Source organism: Panthera pardus, unplaced genomic scaffold, assembly GCF_024362965.1.
Source record: "Panthera pardus isolate Hobbes unplaced genomic scaffold, ASM2436296v1 HiC_scaffold_8, whole genome shotgun sequence".
NCBI classification, from domain to species: Eukaryota; Metazoa; Chordata; class Mammalia; order Carnivora; family Felidae; genus Panthera; species Panthera pardus.
In genome coordinates, this window is record NW_026527013.1 from 31,192,085 (window position 1) to 31,207,176 (window position 15,092).

The window sequence follows — 15,092 nt, forward strand, 5'->3', positions numbered from 1 at the left end:
ATTATTTTCTTGGGGCGCCTGGGTGGGTCAGTCAGTTAAGTGCCCAACTTTGGCTCAGGTCATGATCTCGCAGTTCATGGGCTCGAGCCCCGTGTCCAGCTCTGTGTTCAGAGTCTGGAGCCTGCCTCAGATTGTCTCTGTCTCTCTCTGTTCCTCCCCCATTTGTGCTCTGTGTGTGTGTCTCTCTCCAAAATAAACATTAAACACTTGTTTTGAGTTTTTTAAATTATTTTCGTAAACTTAAATACAATGTCTTTTTGAAGAAAACCCTGTACCACTACTGGGTACAAAAACCCAGCATTATTTGACATAATTAGGAGACAAACATAGAAATGAATCAATGGAAAATGAAAAGTACTGTATTCCAGCCAGGTACCATTGCTTGCATGAAGGCTCGGAGCCTGGGCACAATTTTCTTTGATAAATAGGTGTTAAATATCTGTTAAATAAACATTAGTGACAGATTAGTACCCAGCTGAGGCTTTCTTCTTTATGCCTCAGACTGAAAGAGAATTGTGGAGAAAAATCGTGGAGCCCAGTGTTATTTATTGCCATGTCTGAGTTCCCACAATAATGGGTAACTCAGACTTGAGAAATCATGGGCATGATGGAAAAACCACTCACTAAACATGGAGCTCAATGCCCTGCATTCAAATCTCAGTTACTTGTGATGACTTGAGCACATTGCTTAACTTCCCTGAATCTGTTAAATGGGTATAATCTTCACCTGCTTGCAGTTATTATGAAGATCAAATGATCTTCTTCTACATCATGTTAGAAACCAAAGACACTCTCCAGAAGTCAGAGGTCACTATTATTCATCCTTCAAATGAAACAATGAAATACACCTGTATGAGCGGACAAGAAGTTATTCCATCCAGATACTGCTTAGCTCTTCTCTCTTCCAAGACAAGTCCCAAGCTCTGTTCTGATCTGAGTTTCTATCTTGCTGCTTGGTTCCATGTTTCCTGATTCACAGCTTCATGCTGGGATTCCTGAAAGCTGACTCAGCAAAGCAAATCCATTTACACAGAGGGTGTGGGTGACTCCAACTGCCCCAAGTCTGGTAGAGGCTTTCAGGGTAGGTATCAGCCACAGAATAAATAACAAAGTCATCAAAGAGGTGAAACAGATAATAATGCCATTGGAGGTGAAATCCTGAGAATATTTGTTAATAGATAGAAATGAGAGAATTGATATTATGGATATTACCAATATCCAGTGGGGCTACAGTGATTGAGGGAGACAGAGACAGGTTTACCTGGTTCTAAAAGATGAGGTTTTGTCACCAAAGAGGATTCCCTTTTATGCCCCAAAGTGATCTGGGACAAGTGTCTTTAATGTATTAAATGACATTCTAGTATGAAAATGAGTTTGCTTGTAGCAAATGAGGAGAAGTGGGGGCAAGAAAACACACCCAGCAAGCAAAGTGGAAACAAACCACCCAGCCAGCATTAAGCCAGGCTGCTCCCTCTGCTGACGAGGCTGTTTGTGTAGATCACTGAACACACACTTAAAACATCCTGCAGAAACACAACCAGGTAGCCTGTCCGTGTTCTCTCGGTAAAGAGTGTCAATGTTCTCAGTTACAGAGACCAATTTTATAAGCCACTTAATGAACCACGGGAAAATCTACTTACCTCTCTCAGCCACAGTTTCTTCATCTGTAATAAAGGCTAATCACATCCTGTGACTACTTTTTGGGCTTTTATGGGGACCACATAGATCCCAAGTGTGCGAGGTTTTTGGAAGCATAAAAGTACTCTAATGGCAGCCTCTCTACTCTAGGAGAATAAAGAACACAAGCAGAGCCAGCAGAAGACATCTTCCAAGGGTTAATATATGCACCATGGTAACCTAGCAGTTAATGTTACAAATCTACCTCTTGAGTTTTTTCCTCTGCACACTCGGTTTCTGTTAGATCTGGGGCAGGAGCATTTGTAAACAACCGGGTTCTTGTCTGCACCATCAGAAGAAAATCCCTGCTCCAGTGCAAGGCATTTACCTCTCCTGATTCAGAAGAGGGTTTCAGTAGACCATTCACATGGGACTAAGTAACCGGACTGAGAAAGTTATTCCATATTCACTTTAACTTCAGGTCTTCTGATTAGGTCATGCTAGTATTTCTTTAATATCCCTCTAACACTTGCTAATCTCCCTTTTAACAAAGATCCTAGGTTCTAAAGCCTTGTGCAAACATTCCCAGCTAGAGGTTAAGGTATTTTGTTTCACTGTGGAGCACTTAGGTTTGCAATCCCCTTCTATCTATGGCAAGTCCTACTGGCTTCGCATTATAGTACACGTATAATTTCCTTCTGAGATAACCTTATTTATGTCAAAAGGGTAATTTGCTTTAAATTAAATATTAAGCAATAACACAAGACTATGTGGATAATATCAAAACTGTTTTTAGGTACTGCCAAAATGACTAAATCTCAGAGAACACCAGCTAAGGTAATTATCTACATAAAATACACCAAAGAGCGTCTTTCCCCCCAACCTTACAGAAAGTTCACGATACACTGCAGTAATCAAGCCAGGCATTAATTATACACAAAGTATTTGACCTGTCTCTGCTTCAGTTTCCTCATAAGAAAAGCAGGGCTTTTCTAGTATGTATGTCATAAGGTTAATGATGCCCGTAAGTGCTTAGCAGAGTGCCTGGCATGTGGGAAATGCTGGGTAAACACGGGTGACGGCAGCTGTGGTTGCGGCCCCGAAGACGACCTCTAGTTCGGGGGACAGATTCTGATGGATGCCCTGCCCCTCCCCACCATGCTCTGTGCTCAGGACGTGGCTGCATGGATCACATCAATGGGCTCCCTGCCCTCTGGGCTCCAGCTGGTGTGGCCAATGGGAGCCTTGGCAGGAGAAGCGTGGGGTCAGGGATTTGCTCCCAGTTTTCCCGCCCTGCAAGTGGCCTCAAACTCGCGCTCAGTGCCGAAGCCAAAAAACAAAAAAGTTCAGGCTAATATATTCTTCACCCAGAATTTTTTACATAACCTCCCCCATATTCACACTTTGCTTAGTTGTGGAAAATCTGGCCCGAGACTACTTTCTGAAGCCCTTTGTTGCAAAACTCTCTATTCTAATGACATTTATTATTTGGTCCAATTATGAATCTTGATGCTGCTGTAGGGACAAATAGAACCATCTGAATTTCTGTCTGGAAGAGCCATTGATATAATCAATCAATGTCTTAATCACATTGCCACATTTTTTTATTTGATTTAATTATAAAATAAGGCATGTATAAAAATACATAAGCTTATATAAAAGAAAATAAATCATCTCCAATCCTACCACCGACCACTAGGTAAACTCCAATGTTATATACATAAATGTAAATATTTTAACAAAACTGAGAACATTTTGTATATTCCTTCCTTCCTTCCTTCCTTCCTTCCTTCCTTCCTTCCTTCCTTCCTTCCCTCCTTCCTTCCTTCCCTCTCTTAATAAATATTGATGGCAACTCTTCTGCCAAGACCCAGTAATAAGCAAGGTAGACAGTCTCTGCCCTCCTGGAACTGACATCTTACTGGGAAAAACAGACAAATGAAAAACCACATTTTCACTTCTCCCGACTGTCTTATGAGACAGATACTGTTATTGTCCCATTTTACAGTGAGCTAAACTGAAATTTCAAATTGTCTAGCAAGTTGTCCAAGAACACATAGTAAGTAGCAGGGTCAGTAGTCAGCCCCCGGTCTATCTGAAGACAGATTCTGAGCTGTTAACTTGTGTGAGAAATACCTTAATATGATAGGCTGATGCCTCTTTACAAAATGGTACCGGGGTAAAAGTTTGGATGTGATCCCAAATATAACATATTTACCCTCAAGGACAGAGATCCTTGACTTCATGAAGCCTATATATAGAAAATGATTCATTACTATTTCGTCATATTTAAATTAACCAGGACTTCCAGTGTAACTTTTGAAATTTTAGTGTACTTGCTTTAAATAAGAAGATCAATATTCCTTAAGGCAGCCATGAGGGGGGTATAGAACAATCAGGCTCACAGGTACCAGAAGCAGATGGCCAGGCTTACATTCCTGGTTCTACCCCTTGCTAACTCCAGACTCTGAGCAATTTTACTTAACCCCTTAGGGCCTCAGTTTCCTCAAATGTAAAATGGGGACAGGATTAGCATCTGTTTCACAGTGCTGTTGTCAAAATCAAATGACTTAATTCATGTAAACTTGGAATAGTGCTTCACACATAATACATGCCCCACAAATGTTAGGTATTCTTACTATTATTAAATAAGTCTAAAAGTTTTGATACTATTTTCTCCAATTTCCAAGGAAGAGGTCTTCACATGACTCTGTTCTTGTTTCCCCATCCTCACACCCTTTTCTCAAGTCTATTTTTAATTATGATGAACAGAAATAATGACAGTTCCTGTCTCATAATTGGAAGGGCAGGGTATCTATAGCCCCTAAAAAATATGTAATATCAAGAGAGCAGAGTGCACATCTTGCATTTTTTAAATCCCTCATAAGACATTGCTCAATATCTGGCACATTACTCAAAAATTATTGTTTGAGGGGCACCTGGGTGGCTCAGTCGGTTAAGCATCCAACTTTGACTCAGGTCATGATTCACGGTTTGTGAGTTCGAGCTCTGCGTCGGGCTGTGTGCTGACAGCTCGGAGGCTGGAGCCTGCTTCAGATTCTGTGTCTCCCTCTCTCTCAGCCCCTCCCCTGCTTGTACTCTGTCTCTCTAAAGTAAATAAACATTAAAAATTTTAAAAATTGTTTGAATGAAGGCATCCATGAATGAATCTGGTACTAGATTGAACATGAACCTGAATTTGTATTTGACACAATCAACCTGGCTTACTTATTCGTAATCATTTCTCCAGTTTATAATTCAGACTCAAACACTTGAGTCTCTTGATTCCAAATATTCTTATTGATTGCTGTAGATACTGTATTTGTTTGCCTGTTTATACCACCATCTCATTCCAGAAACAACTTAAGATAGCTTACAAGAATATATGAAACTCAAACTGGAATTAATTAAAAATGAGAAGGGAAAGAAAGAATGGGTATATAAAACAAGGCTGGGAATAGGGTTAAAATATCCATGCCATTAAAAACCCTGTGAGCAGGTAACAAATTAGCCCTGAATTTTCTAGAGCCAACATGAAAAGGTCAACCGGTAAGTCATATTATTTGCAACAGCCCTTGGATGAAAAGATAACAGTTTCTGTGAAAATGCAGCCACTCTTAGAAGTGGACAGTCTAGAACATTGTCCACAAAAGCCACACCTAACAAATACCATCCACAACAGCATCCTTACAATGTAAGAGTTTCCCTGGTGTTGATCATGGGATCTTGATGAAAACTCCTTCAGTCATGTCATGAGGGAAAACTAACCAGAGCAAGTGAAATGTACCATGCCCTTGGGTAGGAAGGAGACACGGGGCAAGTTTTGTACTTGACAGGCTTATCATTTAGACTAAAACAGAAACCTTTCTCTTGGTATAGCAAATGTACGCTTCCTTTCCAGGTCAGGGTCTTTAGTATACTAGGTAAGCAGTATGAAATATTTTTATGTTAGTCAAATGTAAATACAGTAAATCTGAAAGACTGTCCTATATCAGAACATGGTCTGCTTAAGACATGGACAGTGACTCTGACTCCCCACCCGCTCTGAGTCATGAGGAGGATTTGAGAAGCATCCCCATCATCAGAAGCTTGGTATTGTTTCCTTAAACATTTAAATATCATCTTACATCATAGAGATATTGTTTCATATAGAAAAAGAAGCCTCTCTCCCCTGTATTCATAGCAGATGGTTTTGTAAGTCAGATCTGGATTTGAATTCTGGCTCTCCCCCTTTCTATATTGTTACCTTATATCTCTGGGCCTTGATTTCCTCATCTTTAAAATGAGTATTAATGGAAGGGGGAGGGGGGAAAAATAAATGGGTGATGGGCATTGAGGAGGGCACTTGTTGGGATGTCATATGTAAGCGATGAATCACGAGAAATGGGTATTAAAAACACTGTCTAACATGGCATTTGTAAGGATAATTTTACATAAATCCTCTTGCCCATAAAAAGCAGTCAAAACATCACAGCTATTTATTGCCTCCACTGAACACAGTCTCAAGCATACACTGGATGGCACGTAGATTTGTTCACTGAAAAACATGAATGAGTGAATAAATGAATATTGCTATCTAGGAGTCTTTAACAATCAGCAGATCTCTGTGTTTGCAGCCATCCTAACACGGCAGTTACAATCATAGGCCTAGAGGTTTAGTTGCCCGGGTGTGAGTGCTGATGCCATCGCTGATTATTTGTGGGTACCTCAGGCAAGCTGTCTGACCATTCCCTGTCCCAGTTTTGTCATCCGCAAATGGGATAATGATAGTAACTTCCTCACAGGGGTGTTTTAGGAACAATTAGATGAGGGTTATAAGCACTTAGCATCATTCCTGGAACAGTTCAAGCATTCAATAAATATTACTATTATTTATTTTAGACAAATATAAATATCACAAAACTTTCTTTTATCTGTTTTTCAACTTCCTGGTTCCATAGCTGTGGGATCTTGGAATTTCCCAAAAAGCAAGCCAAATAATTGTATAAAGTAATCAATTTGTTTCTAGAATTCACATTTCTCTTCCTGTTTTATCTTTCTGTTTCTATAGGACTTCATCGTCACTGTAGTCTTTTCGTTTTTGTGGTTGGTGGGTTCATCAGCTTGGGCGAAAGGACTATCTGATGTCAAGGTCGCGACGGATCCTAAGGAAGTATTGTTACTGATGTCAGCTTGCAAACAGCCGTCCAACAAATGCATGGCTGTCCACAGCCCTGTAATGTCCAGCTTAAACACTTCCGTGGTATGTTTTCATCTATGCTTTACCTCCCAAACCTTTGTTTGCCACCCAAATGAATAGGAAAAATATCTCAGAGGTCACCTTGGAGATTTCTGCCTCCAAAATGAGGCCAGTCTAAAAGGCGATATTTCACTCCATGTGCAAGATGATCCTCTGGCCTTCAAGTCTTCTATTGTCAGAACCCATAGGCTTTAATGCTGCCAATTATGGAGTCTTAATAAGAACGCAGCAGGTATTGGCAGCTGCTGCTTGGATGACAGTCAAGTCAAAATTCTAAGCCAGAAGCAGATATAAAATTTGAACTTTAAGTCTGACGCCTGCCAGAAGTAAAAGGAATATTTGATGGCAGAGAGGTTTCCTGGGAAGAAAACATTGTTCAAGCCACACATAGCTAGAATACATCCAGTTGATTGTCTGGAGGAAAAACACTCAGACCTGATAGAATACAGGAAAGCTGCACAGTAGAAAAAATACTTAGAACAATTAAGGTAATTTTTTTTTTTTTAATCTTCTCCATGTTCCCGGTTTAATTGCCTGGTAACTTTGGAAAAGCTGAACTATATGAGTTGAACAAAGTCGAATATTTTCAAATGTATAGCTCTCACAGGAAGACAGACAATCTGACAGAGAGCAGGGCAACTAAATTGGATTCTTGTGTTAGTTTAAAGAAAGAAACTGCGTGTAAGAAAAACAGAAACTATAATGGCAGCAAAGAGTAGTAGTTACTGAAGACTAGAGAACCTGACAGTATTTGCTGAAAGAAAAACATTCTTGAGCAGCCCCTAAAAATAATTATCTTTGCTTCAAGGTTAACTTATGTTTCTACAGCTTTCTGAAATTTAATCTGAGCAGGCATTTAAGTAGGGGACAGGGTTACCAGGTGCTCCCTGATGCTTTGACTGTGAATCCTGCCTTGCTAAGAGAGTAAACATGGAAAGAAAGTATGTAGGAGGTCCTCGCCGTCATTTTTGCTCATTGCCAGACACACCCACAGATAAACACTTGAATACTTGGAGGCGTGTGTTGAAATAGACTCTCCTGCTTCCGTAGCGTGTTTCTAGGCAGGGCGGAATGAATGTTATTATAATCTTGATCTCAAAACCTAAGAGAACAACAAGAGAAAATCATCCAGTACGTTTGTTGGTTTAATAATCAATCTAATACATTATGACGTCCTACAGAGTCTATTTAATTCTACCTTTGCTGTCTCTAGTAAGTTTTAGACTAGGCGATGGGAATTTTGAATGAGAAACCATGTGACGTGTCTCCTAAAATCAAAAAGAGGTATTTGCCTTTCTCTACCTGACTGATGTCACGTAGCATAACCCCCTGCAGGCCCATCCATGTTGTGTATCAACTATACTCAGATAAAAAAAAAAAAAATCCACAAAATTAGACACATAGGTACATATATAATTTTAAATAAAATATGGAATTAAAAATTTTTTTTTAAATCAAAAAGAGAAATGGATGGAAACCAGACAGCATGTCATGGGAGAAAGGACAGGTTTGCTGCTGTTACTGTTACGGATCTACATCAGTTAAAGGTCCTCCAGTTCCTGTGACAGAAAATTCACTTCAAACTGGCCAAAGCAAAATAATCCACCTATCCCTAAATTCCATTCTCTGGACCCCACTTATGGACATTCAACGTCCGTATGTGCTGGAGTGTTTGGGTTGCAAGTAACAGAAACTGACTCTGACTAACCTCATCAGGAAAAAAAAAAATCTTTGGAAGGATATTAAGTAGCTCAGAAAACTGATGAAATCTGATGAAACAGACTGTTAAAAAAGCAGCATCTAGAGCAGGACCAAGGTTCTCAATGTCAGATACCAAAGAATGTTGTATCTGACTTGCATTACTCTGCTCCTGATTTAAAGTTCCACCACAGAGCTCAAGCCACTTGACTGCATCGGGGTTTACAAGGGAAACAAAATTTCTATTAGCAAAAGCAGAGGGAAAGAATGTTAATCTGCCAGAACACAGCAATTTTTTTTCATTACAAACTCGTTTGGCTTCAAATCCTATTGAGCTAGCTTTTCACAAGAGGTAAAAGTAATTGGAAAAATACTAGCACTGTAAGGGCAGAACCCAGGACCAGGAATTATCAGGAAGCTGGACAGTTTACATTCTTCATCTCTCATCTCTCTCTTTCTGAATGCCTGTGACATTATTGTCTCTTTTCGGATGCATTTGTCTTTCTTTCTCCTGTTGTCTCAAGAGAAGATAGCCACCCCCCAGTTTCTGAGATTATATTTCTTCTTAAAGAAACATCTTGGGCTGAACTAAAATCACTCAGGTCTAATCCCAAATTCCGGGCAGAGAGCATCTCATTAGCTCATCTTGGGCCACATGTCCACCTTGGCTCAGGGTTTGCGGAATCCTGCAGAAGAAATATGGCTCACAGAACCAAACCACCTTGCCTACTAAGCAAGTGTAGGCTTTGGAGAAGGAGTCAGACACACCCATAGGAGTGACCTCTACAAGTAAGTGGTTCAACAATAGCAATGATATTTCTACCTGGGTAACAAATTTACTTTCTCCAAAGCATCTTGGCATCTATGATTTCACACCAACACAAATAGGCAGGGGAGCTATCCAGACATTACAAATGCAGGTAGGTGCCGTGAAAGGATTTGCTCGCGGCTTCTCAAGTAGTGACGGCAATGCCAGAGTAGAGCCAAATTCTGTTAATGCTGCTGCCACTCGAAATGGTTCAGGGCACAGTTGTGGAGTCCGTCTGCCTGGGTTTGAATCCTGGCCCCACAACTCAATAATTGACTGCTCTTGGACAAATGCACTAAGGTCCCTAAACCTTAGTTTCATTATCTGTAAAATGGGGCTCTTATCAAACAGACCTCACAAGACCATTGATTCAATGATATAATATGTTATAAGTCCTCTCAGCATAGTGCCCAGCATATGGCAGGTGTTCAATAAGTGTCGACCGAAAAGCTGCCTCGTAAATGCATTCATTTTCCTAAATGTCATATAGTGGTTAGAGCCCAACGAAGAGGGTAGGAGGAAAGAACGTGTTTTTCTCTCTCAACTTCTCTTTCCAAGGTTCTCTGAGCCTAACTATCCTATTCACAATTTCTACTTCTGCTTCTCCAGCTTCATTATAGGCAATCTTGACACGTCTTCTTGGCCAATCTAGATTTCACCTCCTCATTCTTCCTCCTGCTACGCACGGTGGCTTGCAGTCTCTCCTTCTGTTGCCTCCACATCTGAGCTTGAATCAAAATCCTTACTCTAACTTCAGCTGCAACAAAATGGCAAGAAAAGATTCAAGGGCCCATGTGCCAGCCAGGAGTCTGCAATACCTGTGTGATGACAGCGGGATAAGACGTGCCTGCTTCTGAAACATGCCCATGGGGATGCCTTGTTTGTGTACTCACTTTTAAGTTGCATGCCCCTGATTGCTAGGTTCTTCTTGAGCATCCCTTTTCTAGAAGCAAAGTAGCAGCCAGCAAAAGGGAGAAACCGAGCAAGGGGAAACATAAAATTAGAGCTCTGGGCAGAGCCATCTCTTGATATCTGAGAAGATTCCTTGATAATCTTTTCTACTCCTACATTGACATACACTCACAAAGATACCGTTTAATCGAGATCTCCTCTTGGTGGAAAATATCCTAGCTATTGTACACATTGATAAAAAGTCCTGCATGTGAATTAGAGTTTTGTCCGTGATTACCAAATTCATTTTGGTCACACAACTATTATACTGGGAGTACCTTCATTATGTCTTGTATCTCCCATCAGCAAGGAGCCTGGAGCATGGCATAAGATAATGTTAAATAAGTATCAGCTAACATTAAAGGAAGAAGAGAGAGTGGAAGAAGAGAGAAGGAAGAAGGGGGGTTGGCCAGGATAAACCAGTCTTTTAGATCAGGCGAGGGCCTACAGTGACTGCTCTGGCTGCCGACGTCCCTCAAGAGTATGGCCTTGCCATCAAAGTCCCATTTCAGTTTATGCTGCAGCAAAAGGGCCAAGCGAATACAGTTCATGGAAATATTTGAGAAAGTATTCAGAACACTGCTTACCAGGCAGGAAGCATCTTCGAATGTGTCTAGCACCGTCTAGCTGCATTGTACACATTCTCTTGAATCCTCACACTGTCACCCGAGGAACGAATAGCCTTCATTCCACATTAGGAAAACAAAATAATAAGTTGAGGTCCAGAGGCTAACTGCCTTGTCCAAGGTCACGGAGCAGGAAAGTGCAGTTGAAGCCAGTGTGATTTCAAAACCCGCAGGATGAGTCCAAAGGTGACATTCAGGTAATGTGTCCTGATCCACCTGCTGCTAAAATTCTGAAATACTTTGGTAAATAGCCCCTGCTCCAGGTCCCCAAGGCGCCTCATCTTGACTTCACTGGCCCCCCCACCCCCACCTGCAGGGCACTTGGGACCCCCCTACCATCCAGCAACTGAGGATAGATGCTGGCCCAGCACCCTATAATCCAGAGCTGTGGCGGTGGCCCAAGTCCAATTTGAATGGTGATTGTTGAGCTGGAGTGGTTATTAAATATGCTTTAATGCCATCACAGCTTTATCTCATGCTGTTGTCTATCTCCGGTAGGGGGCTGTTACAACTGACTGCTTCTGGTTAATTCCCAGGTCAACCAGTGTGCCCTGGGAAAGGTGGCAGAACAGCTGTTCTCTTCGAGGCTCTGGCACGAGCAAACAGCTCTGCTTCCATCAGACAGGCAGGGTCTGGGGAGGCTACACCTGGTCCTCTGACTCACCAACAACACCCTTTTGGAGAGTAAGAGGAATCTCCGTAGGAAAGCCTCACATCCAGTTCTTGGGAGAATACCTCATACCTCTCTGAAGCCCGTATTGCATTGAGAGTCTGGTTTCAACATTCATTTCTGGATGTGAGAGGCACAGAAAGTACAACTCTTCGAAGTCATAACCTCTGTGTACCCTCTCATTCATGTGCTGATCTGCACACCACCTGCACGATTGCTTATGCCATACTTTTTAAGTTGACTCATTTTTTTTATATCATTACAAAAACTGGAAGAGTAGTCTCTCTAGCCATGAAGTGAAGGTAACCTTATAAATTAATGCGCTATTATTAAAATCAAAGTTCTCAACTCTGTAGCCCCTGAAGACTTCTTACAGACAATGAGGAACACCTCACTTGGGGAGACAATAAGCTTAAGTAGGGGCTCAGACCATGGAGTCAGACAGAACAGGGCTTGACCCTCGTCTACTACTTACCAAGTCATGTGACCTGGAACAAGATTCTTATCCTGGACCTCAGTTTCCACATCTTTAATACAGGTATAATAATAATACCTTCTTCTCAGACAGAATGAATGGATTGCCCTTTCCACAGTGCCTAACGTGTAGTAAGCATTCAGTAAAAGTCAGATATTCTATGGCTAAAATTGACAACCCAGCAACAACAGATGTTGGCAAGGATGCAGAGAAGGAGGATCTCTTCTGCACTGCTGGTGGGAATGCAAACTGGTGCCGCCACTCTGGAAAACAGTATGGAGGTTCCTCAAAAAATTAAAAATAGAACTAGCCTATGACCCAGCAATTGCACTACTAGGTATTTATCCAAGGGATACAGGTGTGCTGTTTTGAAGGGGCACATGTACCCCAATGTTTACAGCAGAGCTATCTACAATAGCCAAAGTATGGAAAGAGCCCAATGTCCATCGATGGATCAATGGATAAGAAGATGTGGCATATATATATAATGGAGTATTACTCGGAAATCAAAAAGAATGAAATCTTGCCATTTGCAACTACGTGGATGGAACCAGAGGGTATTATGCTAAACGAAATTAGAGAAAGTCAAATATATGACTTCACTCATAGGAGGAATTTAAGATACAAAACAGATGGACATAAGGAAAGGGGAGCAAAAATGTTAAAACAAGGAGGGAGACAAAACATAAGAGACTCTTAAATATAGAGAAAAAACTGAGGGTTGTGGGAGGGGGATGGGCTTCATGGGTAAGGGGCATTAGGAAGACACTTGCTGGGATGAGCATTGGGTGTTATACATAGGGAATGAATCACTGGATTCTACTTATGAAATCATTGCACTATATACTAACTAACTTGGATGCAAACAAATAAATAAATAAATGTTAAATATTCTAAATGAAACAGCGGTTCCAAATGAAAAATTGAAAGAGATCTCAATGTTGTATGTATTCTGAAGGATTTTCTGAAATTGAGATTTTTCTTGTGTTTCCATCTATCAACTCATTTGCTCTGATTCTCCTTTCAGGTCTTTGGGTTCTTGAACTTTATCCTCTGGGCTGGAAACATCTGGTTTGTTTTCAAGGAGACCGGCTGGCATTCCTCGGGACAGAGATATCTTTCAGACCCAATGGAAAAGCACTCGAGTAGCTATAACCAAGGCGGGTACAACCAAGACAGCTATGGGTCAAGTGGCGGGTATAGCCAGCAGGCGAGTATGGGGCCATCCTCAGATGAGTTTGGCCAACAGTCCAGTGGCCCCGCTTCTTTTACCAATCAGATTTAACAGGTAGTCTTTGCATTCTTCTGGCGATAGCCTCACCACCTTCCATTTTAGTTGCAGAAGAGTTTTTTAAGAGTTTCAATCAATTATTAATGCAGAGGGTGTTGAATGTAAATCAGAGATCTGTAGTCCTCATTAAGGCAGAAAGGCCTGGGTCGTGATAAATGGTACTTAGAGAGGAGACGACATGAGGAGATACATTATTCATCATAGATGCCTAATTGGAGAGTACCTTATTACATACACAGATACTTGTATGGTCGTTTTGTAGGTGTGTGGAGATAATGAAAGCATTTGGAAGCTTACTGTCTCTAGTATGTAATGTGCATAAAGTAAATTCTATACCCCTGAGTTTTCCTATGCGTTTTGATGCGAAAGAGGTTTTAATGATTTCTATAAGACAATTTGGTGTATCACACATGCATGTATTATTGTGTTTAGTTGCAGACATTGTAGGACTGTGAGTCTCTTAAGTATTTGTTTCAGACAGTTGCTCTGTATTTTTTTTTTTTTACTTAATGAATCAGTGCTCATAAGGTTTAGTGCATGAATATGCGTTTTCTCACAAAATGAACATTTGAAGTGTATTTATGAAAATTTTCCAGTTTGCACCATGAATTTGTTACATGGACGTTTAAAGAAATATATTCATTACTTTGTATACTTGCAAATCTGTCTCTTTGGCTTTACCCAATTCTGACTGCACCGTAACTAAGGTTTGGGATTTTTTTTTCCCTATTAGTCAATATTCAGTGTTATATATGGTAACTGCCCAATACTTATTCTATCTACTTAGCTAAGTATTTACATTCTCGTAACTTTCTATGATGTTTTGTGGCTCTTATCCTATGGACCATAAACAATAGGCCCAATAACCGTTTGTGTTTATGGAGTGCTGTTTTCTTAGAGTAATACAGATGCAGATATCAGATACCATAGTCGAGAAGCTTTTGTGCTAATGTATTAATTTATAAAGAATGTTCTGTAGAACCTATACGAGCAGCCAAACTTTTAAATCCTATTTATTTGTAAAGCTAATATGTTCCTTGATCCAATTATTAGAAATTCTCAAGTCACAGCTTAACTTACCAATTACTAATTCCGATTTGAATCATAAATTAGAAATGACTTCCATGAGCAACTCTGATCCCAGAGACGGTTCTCATGAAATATTCCTCAGAATTTTTTCATTATCAAGAAAACGCCAGTCTTCCCTTCTTTGTTTTGACTCAATTGGAACATCAAGGCCTAACAGCGAGGGCAAACTGTGCATCCGTATTTCCAGATAAAAGTTGTTATCGATGTATAAACTCTGTGTGATCTGTGATGTTGGAAGCATTTTAGCACAAACCAGCTGTGGTTCTTAGATGATATCTGTAACCGGTTTCTGGACCCTGTTGGATAAATACTGTATTGTGATATCTATTTGACCTTAATAAAGTTATTGCTTACAGTGCTGGCTGGAGAGAGCAGAATTACAATAGAATCTGGTTAGCTTTAACAATGGAAGAATAAGTTATAAATGCACGGTGTTTCCACGCTCTCCCCATGCCCTTGTTTCCAAGCCTAAGGCTGCTCATTCATTGATTCTCTCATTTTAGGACGCCATCTGCACCCACTGCTATGCAAGGCACTGGGGCTATGGGAGCGAGATAAAACAGAAACGTGCCTCACCTTGAGAAGCTCACACTCTAGGAGGAGAGACAGACATTAAAATAAGCACACG

At 40.7% G+C, this 15,092-nt stretch overlaps 1 protein-coding gene across 1 annotated transcript in view; it reads left to right on the forward strand.

Annotated features, from left to right (window-relative positions):
* The window catches only part of SYNPR (synaptoporin), a 311,982-nt gene extending 297,163 nt beyond the window's left edge, over positions 1–14,819 (forward strand). The window contains exons 5-6 of the mRNA XM_019469833.2: positions 6,668–6,859; positions 13,112–14,819. Of these exons, the coding sequence (XP_019325378.1) occupies positions 6,668–6,859; positions 13,112–13,369 (450 nt within the window). The 3' untranslated portion in view covers positions 13,370–14,819. The remainder of the gene's footprint in view (positions 1–6,667; positions 6,860–13,111) is intronic.
* Positions 14,820–15,092: the final 273 nt, after the last annotated feature.